Here is a 6,669-nt window from a genome sequence, read left to right as displayed (position 1 = left end):
TTCAGGAAACACGCAAAGATAGAGAAGTGCAGGTTTTTTTTATTTCTCTCTTTCCTCAAAAGTCAGACAAGTGCAGCAAGGATCACTTCTCCATCAATGTATGGTGGCCCCGAAGTGCAAACCACAAAGGAGAACACACACCAGCAGACACAACACATCAAAAAAACACAACAAATCAAAAAACACAACACAAATAGTTTTCTTATTTATCATTGTTTTCTTGCCTTCTGTTGTGTTTTGCCTCGATGGCTCGTTTACTGTTGTGTTTTGCCGTCATGGATTATTGTTTGCTTTATTGGCGGAGTCCTTATTTGTCAAATCATATTTGTATTTTCTTGTTTGCCTTTGTGACTGGCTCGTCAGGGCCACCATACCTGTAGTCACAACAGTCTTAAAGTCTAAATTAAGTGCTTGTCAAACCCCAAAATATATTCTTCCCCAAAAATTATAAATTAGCTACTCTCTTCCACATTGTTCCTTCTCGTCATTGTAAAGCTTTTACAAGTTGCTAACGTAGAAGGCTAAGCAGTACAACAATAACAGGAATTATCACAATATAATTTTCATCAATAGAAATATAACAATATATATGCTTATACAGTGTTATTCTCTGCCCATAAAGAAGAAACTATAACATTAACTCAGGAGCAAAAAAACAGCCTTTTAACGTAAAAGAAATAATAAAGTGACATTAATAGTGAGAATTATCGTAATGGACAGATAGGAAAATCTATATCTTTCCATTTTTTGCCATATTGCCTCGCCCTAATATACAGACATTATAAAAAGACATAGCCCTGGATATTCCTGGAGACTCTGTATTTCCATAAGACTGATAACACTCATAAATCAAACCCTATCAGTCTAATATGGATCTACATTGAGCTCCTGATTCCCCCACAGCAGATGCAGAAGGATGACACAAGAAAAACTGCATCAACTGTCTTAAAAAACATGTGACTCCACCACAAGTCATTTTCAGAGCCTCAGTGCTCATTGGCATAGATCACTACTGGAAGGATGAACGCCGCTCAACCGGAAGATTTTCCCTTATTTGGATTCCAATATCTGCTTTAGCTGTTCAACTGGGTTAAAATCTGATGCGTGAAGAGACCAGATCATATGATTCACATCGTAGCCAATTCTCACGAGTGTGTGAGTGTTTTTCCTTTAAACCTTTACCTACTCATGCTCCAGTTAAGTTCTCCGGTCAGCAGATAAGGCAGATGAGGCAGTTAAGGCTGTGGATGGGTAAAGCTGGGCAGCTTCCATGTAATTAAAATTGCACCAAAAAACTGCATTAATGCTCAACCTGCCCGAGGCTTTAGAAAAACACTGCATCAGCAGAGTAAAAGTAATCACAGAAACAAGCGGGAGTTGTTCTCTTTGAATCCTCAACCTATTTCTTCTTCTAAAAAAAGCAACTTCAGTGCATTAAAAGTTCAGAGTCCCTGTGTCCTCAATGCATCTGTGTTCTTCAGCTCACACAGGTCTGCACTCCAGGTCCAGGACAACATGGTGGACATGAGGTGCGTATGACTTCACATGCTCTATGTGCTGGACGTTTGTGAACCAGGATACACCGCTGATGTCCCTCAGAAGAGAAGCAATGAGGTTAGCTGTATCCTCAGCCCAGGCCTGCCACGCCTCTCTGTCGGCCTTCTTCCCAGAAACCCTGTGGGCGGCATCATCGATTGCTGGAATGGCCTCAGTGGTCGGTAATGGTGAGGTGACGTTCTGGTGAATGTGCAAAATGCCACCTGTGGTCCTCTTCAGCAGGCGACAGGCGACAGGCCAGCCGTCCTCCGAGCTCGGTATGAGACCCAGGTTGACGCGGTCAGCAATGTCACACAGCCGGAGCTGGAGAAATGAGAGACAGATGAAAAGCCAGTTTTTTATTCCCGTACTGATGCAGATTAGTCTTTGTTTTGCCTCTGTGTACAACAGTATGCACTATTGACACAAAATACTCCTTTTGAAAGATACAAATCCTTAGGATTTTACCCAATATCTTTAAATGTGGACAAAATAGCTTTCATAGGGTTGAAAAGTACAGTTTGGGACATGTCAGGATTGGCTGGTATAGTTAAAACCAGTTATGATAATCATAAGGATAGGCCGTAACACTTGAATGAAAACTAAATAACAAAACTCCTTCACACTGTATTGCTCACTGAATATTTCATTTTATATTAAATATCAAGATTTTTCATTTTCATCACAAATATGAGGAGTTTATGTTATATGTTACCAGCAATGAGTGTGCCACTTGGGGAGAATATTTCTAGTTGTTGAACATCTGTCGTAATCTTTCAGGCAGCAGAGTCTTGTCGAAGTCGGTGTTGAATGAATTCTCAAAGGACTCAAGTATAATATTTATTACACAAGAGTATACAGGTCAGACGGACACCATGGTATGCCCGGAGAAATCACACAGGCCAGATAGTGAAGATCTGGCTCGCCTCTGCAAGGCAAGACCTTTTAAAGAGGAGGTGTTCCAAACAAAACTATAGATCAAATGACGTAGCACATAGGGTCTATGCCTAAATTTGGACATGTTTTTAGTAACTTCAAGTTGAAGTCACCTGCTAGATCTTTGCCCCTCCCTTAGCTGGTCAGATACTATCCCATAGGTCAAAGATCATTCCAAGGAGGGGGAGAAATAACCCCAAAACATGAAATAGCACTTACAAAGCCTGAAATTTCTGAATCAAGTAACTTAAGATGATAGCATGCCATCATGGTATATGACCCTGTTAGAAAGTTCCATTAGCTGAATTTACGACACTTCACTTTTGAAACAAGTTGAACTTAGTTTTGAAATAAAATTAATTTGTTAAAACAATCTCATCATCGTTGTGTTGTAACAACATTTCTCAACTGACAAAATGTGGCTGCAGTTCCTGTTACAACACTTTTTTGTGACAGTGTGATCCAGTGCTCATCCCCCTGTAAACATACAATTTCGATTGCAGCTACAATATTTATATCCATAATCATTTTTCATTGATCAGTTGACATGAGAGTCCAAATGTATCTCTGGTTCCCTTTTCAACCACTAGAGAGCGTAAGTCAACACTTCCACTCAGACACAGCTAATGTTTTTTTGTGTGTCAAACAACACATGTAGCAGAGGCACATGTTACCTCTCGGTTGTCTCCTCGGTGGATTGTGCAGCGGTCAGACACCTCGTTGGCCTCCAGGTTTTTCTGTAAAGCTTCAACAGCATCAGGGTTCCACTCGCACGCGTGAACATGGCTGGCCCCAGCATGGACCAGTAGTGGGAGAGTGAAGTATCCGATACCTGACAATGATTTCAGGATTTCTTTAATTACGAGATGCAATAAAAGCAACATAGTTGACAATTATTATTAAACCTGGACCAAAGACAAATTTCAAAATATCCACATGATGCTGTTTAACTACCTGCATATAAATCCACCACCGTCTCTCCTGTGCAGTCAAATCCAGCCACGCGCAGCTTCTCCGTTATGTTTCCGGCTGAAAACATAGATTTGGTGACATCGAACTCATACCTGAGACAAAGGTGAAGAGGACGTTATGAGTTTCACACAGGTATTAGCCGGTGTGCAAGACCGATTACTCCCGACACCTACCTGATACCATTGTCCACATGTTTGACCCAGCTGTGCTCTCCCAGCAGCATCGTCACCGCCGGAGACCTAAATCCATCACTGGAAATTCGACTGATCTTTGCCAAACGCGTTGCCCCCAGACCTTCGGCCACTGCTCTCCACAGCCGTCCATCTAAACAAGTAGGAGGAAATTAATACATGTCCCAAATTAATTCTTTTGGAAACCTACACCCACCAAGAGCTTTGTTTGAAACAGCTCACTGGGTAGGGCCTCACTTCTTTTTTTCCTCGATTCCAAAATAGGTTGTGAACATTTGTTTAAGATTCTGCTCCACGTTGACAATATTTACACCTGCAGATTTTTCAGCAGCACATTGTGTGTTCTACTGGATAATGATCTGGTGACTTGTAGACCACTGGAGTACTCTGACCTCATATATATATATTTATATATTGTGGCCACAAATGGATGCATATGGTCAGCAACAATACCAAGATAGCCTTTGGTATTTTAACCACGATATGTCGGCATTACAGGGCCCAAAATTTGCCAAGAAAATATTCCCCACAACATCACACCACAATGAGCAGCCTGGACTGTAGACCTGGACTGTGTTTTTACAACTTTCAACTCTCCAGAGTTTGTGTCTCCACTGCAGCCTCAACTTTCAGTTCTTGGCTGACAGGATGTGTTATGTTTTTCTCACCATCCTGGACTGTTGTGAAATCAGCAGCTTCAGAAAACACTCAGACCAGCTCCTCTGTCACCATCAATCCTGCCATAATCACTGAAATCCCCTTTTTCCCACATCCTGATCTGTGACGTGAACATTAACTTAAGCTCCTGACCTGCGTTATCATGATCATATGCATTTCACTACAGCCATGTGATTAGACAGTATAGATATAGAACTAAACAAAGGTGTGGTACATTGTGGGACTGTACCCATTTTCTTCCACAGATGGAGGGAGAAACAGCCGTCCCCCAGCAGGACCAGGTCTCCGTGCCTCTGGAAGCTGCGAGGGAGGTCCGCCCTCATCTCCTCTGTCCATCTTTCACCATAAGACTCCAGCAGATCCTGGAGGATTTGTTCGAGTTGACCTCCACTCGTCTTTCCCTTCTCTTTATTTACCTGCGGAGAACATAGACAACAGGAGACATAAACAAGGACCTGGACGACAGTGTAATTCTGTCTGTTGCAAACAGTATTTCAACTCCAACACTTTTTTATTTACCTGTCTCCAGACTAGTTCACACAAGCTGTCTGAGGCCACCATGCTTCTGAGAGAGTGCAGATCCAGCTGTGACACACAGGAAGGGGATATGGGTAAGAGGACGGTTCCATCTGAGTCTTTCAACAGACGCATCCTCAGATCTAGAGCTCCTATGGACTGGAGACACCTCCTGTCAAAAAATATTAATTTTAAAGATTAGGTGGAGCTGTGAAGTTTTATGTCTTATAAACATGTGAACCCTAACCCATCCACCACAAGTCCCCCCCCCCCTACACACACACACCTCACCCTCCCCTTTCAAACATGAGAGAGAGCCTGTGGTAGCCTTCAGTTGTCATAACAACTCAAAAGGGTTTAGTTGTCCAGTCTGGGCTACTGTAAAAAACATGGCAGCCGCCTTAGAGAGGACCCACTCCTGATGTAAATATGAGTATTTAAATATAAAAGACTCATTCTAGGGTAAAGAAAACAACAACTTGAACAATTTACATGATAACACACTAGTGAAAACAGCGATAGGATTATTTTGTATTCAGTTTCTACCAATAGATCCCTTTCATCTAAATATTACACACTGGACCTTAACATATATATATTGTTTTTACACTAAAATATGAATCAAAACACTGTCTCTGTGCAAAGGTTCCCATGGTGACTAGCACCTAACTTAGCTTAAAGAGTCGAATCCCTCAATAAATATCTACCTGAACTGTTGTGTGTGACACTGAGACACACGAAGGCACGGCGAACCGTCCATTTACAAGCACACATCGGACTCCTCTGGGTTTCGGTTTCATAGGATCAGGAGCGACGAATCAGCTGCAGGGATCGTAGCTGCTCCATAACCATAAACAAGAACGTGTTTCCAGTCGGATCATTAAACGCGACGGACATTTGAACCCATCGAACTTTATTGTAACGACAAACGGCGGATTGTTCGTGATTTTGTTGATTAAAGATTTCCCGCTGCGGACTTATGTTAAATTAAACAGTGGCGTTATATCATATGATACATATTTGAGTGGGAAAAGAGAACAAATTGTAAAAAAATAAATATGTGCAACCACCTATTCATTGCAAAATATATTACACTATGTAGATAAATTAAATAAATTAAATAAATTAAATAAATTAAATAAATTAAATAAATCCTGCGCAGTCCACTTCTGCGCAGGAGGTGAGCATTTGAGCACGTTAAAGCCCTATAGAAGCCTATTCACTTGCTTGAAAAAAAAAAATATATATATAAAATGTTAATTTTTAACATTTCTAGGACTGCCAAGCAGCACTGAGCGGGCCAGAGCAAATGCATTTTGAAGGGCTGCATGCAAAAATAAATAATGACTGAGGAAATATTGACACATAGAGCTGTTCATGCTTGGACTCTGATCATGAGACATCGGGCCCTAATTGTCACGATAATAGCTAAGACTGAATTTGTGCCACATTTCAATCGGTGATGGACAGTTTCGGGCTAAATTTGTAGAAAAGCATCAGTTTGGTTTGGACCAGTTTCCAACTGATGTCAACAGATGGAGACAAAAGTCAGGGCGGTGAGTCACAGTGAATAAGGTCAACTTGAATCAGAAATAGTTAAATGAAGGCAGAGACTATTGTCAGAAGTGTCCTGTCAGTGCTTTAAAATTAGCTTTTCCTTTTAATAATTAATATTAAATGGAGGAAGATGTGCATGAACTCAGTTGACAGGTTTGATCCGAATACCCCTGATGACATCATGAGGGTAAATCAAAGCCAGTAGCACCTTCATTTTAAGAGTACTTTTTTTTTTTTATAGGAGCAGTTTCAGATTTAGAACAAGAGATTTGACAAACTTCAG

General features: G+C 41.1%; 1 protein-coding gene across 2 annotated transcripts; it reads right to left on the bottom strand.

Moving 5' to 3' along the window:
• Positions 1-21: 21 nt before the first annotated feature.
• On the bottom strand, positions 22-5,709 carry trmt12 (tRNA methyltransferase 12 homolog). 2 transcript variants are annotated; one of them, XM_062393074.1, is made up of 7 exons: positions 5,537-5,709; positions 4,833-5,001; positions 4,543-4,729; positions 3,618-3,768; positions 3,427-3,536; positions 3,147-3,304; positions 22-1,860 (listed from the first exon to the last, which is right to left on the bottom strand). In XM_062393074.1, the coding sequence occupies exons 1-7, from the start codon at positions 5,587-5,589 to the stop codon at positions 1,483-1,485; spliced, it is 1,206 nt and encodes a 401-aa protein (XP_062249058.1). In that variant the 5' UTR covers positions 5,590-5,709; the 3' UTR covers positions 22-1,482. The 2 variants fall into 2 exon arrangements, with proteins under 2 accessions (XP_062249058.1, XP_062249060.1); XM_062393076.1 differs by having other exon boundaries at positions 4,833-4,898.
• Between the last annotated feature and the right edge of the window lie 960 nt (positions 5,710-6,669).

This window comes from Platichthys flesus, chromosome 8 (genome assembly GCF_949316205.1).
Source record: "Platichthys flesus chromosome 8, fPlaFle2.1, whole genome shotgun sequence".
Classification (NCBI taxonomy): Eukaryota; Metazoa; Chordata; class Actinopteri; order Pleuronectiformes; family Pleuronectidae; genus Platichthys; species Platichthys flesus.
Note: the sequence above shows the minus strand (reverse complement) of the source record. Positions and strands in the feature narration are given on the sequence as shown.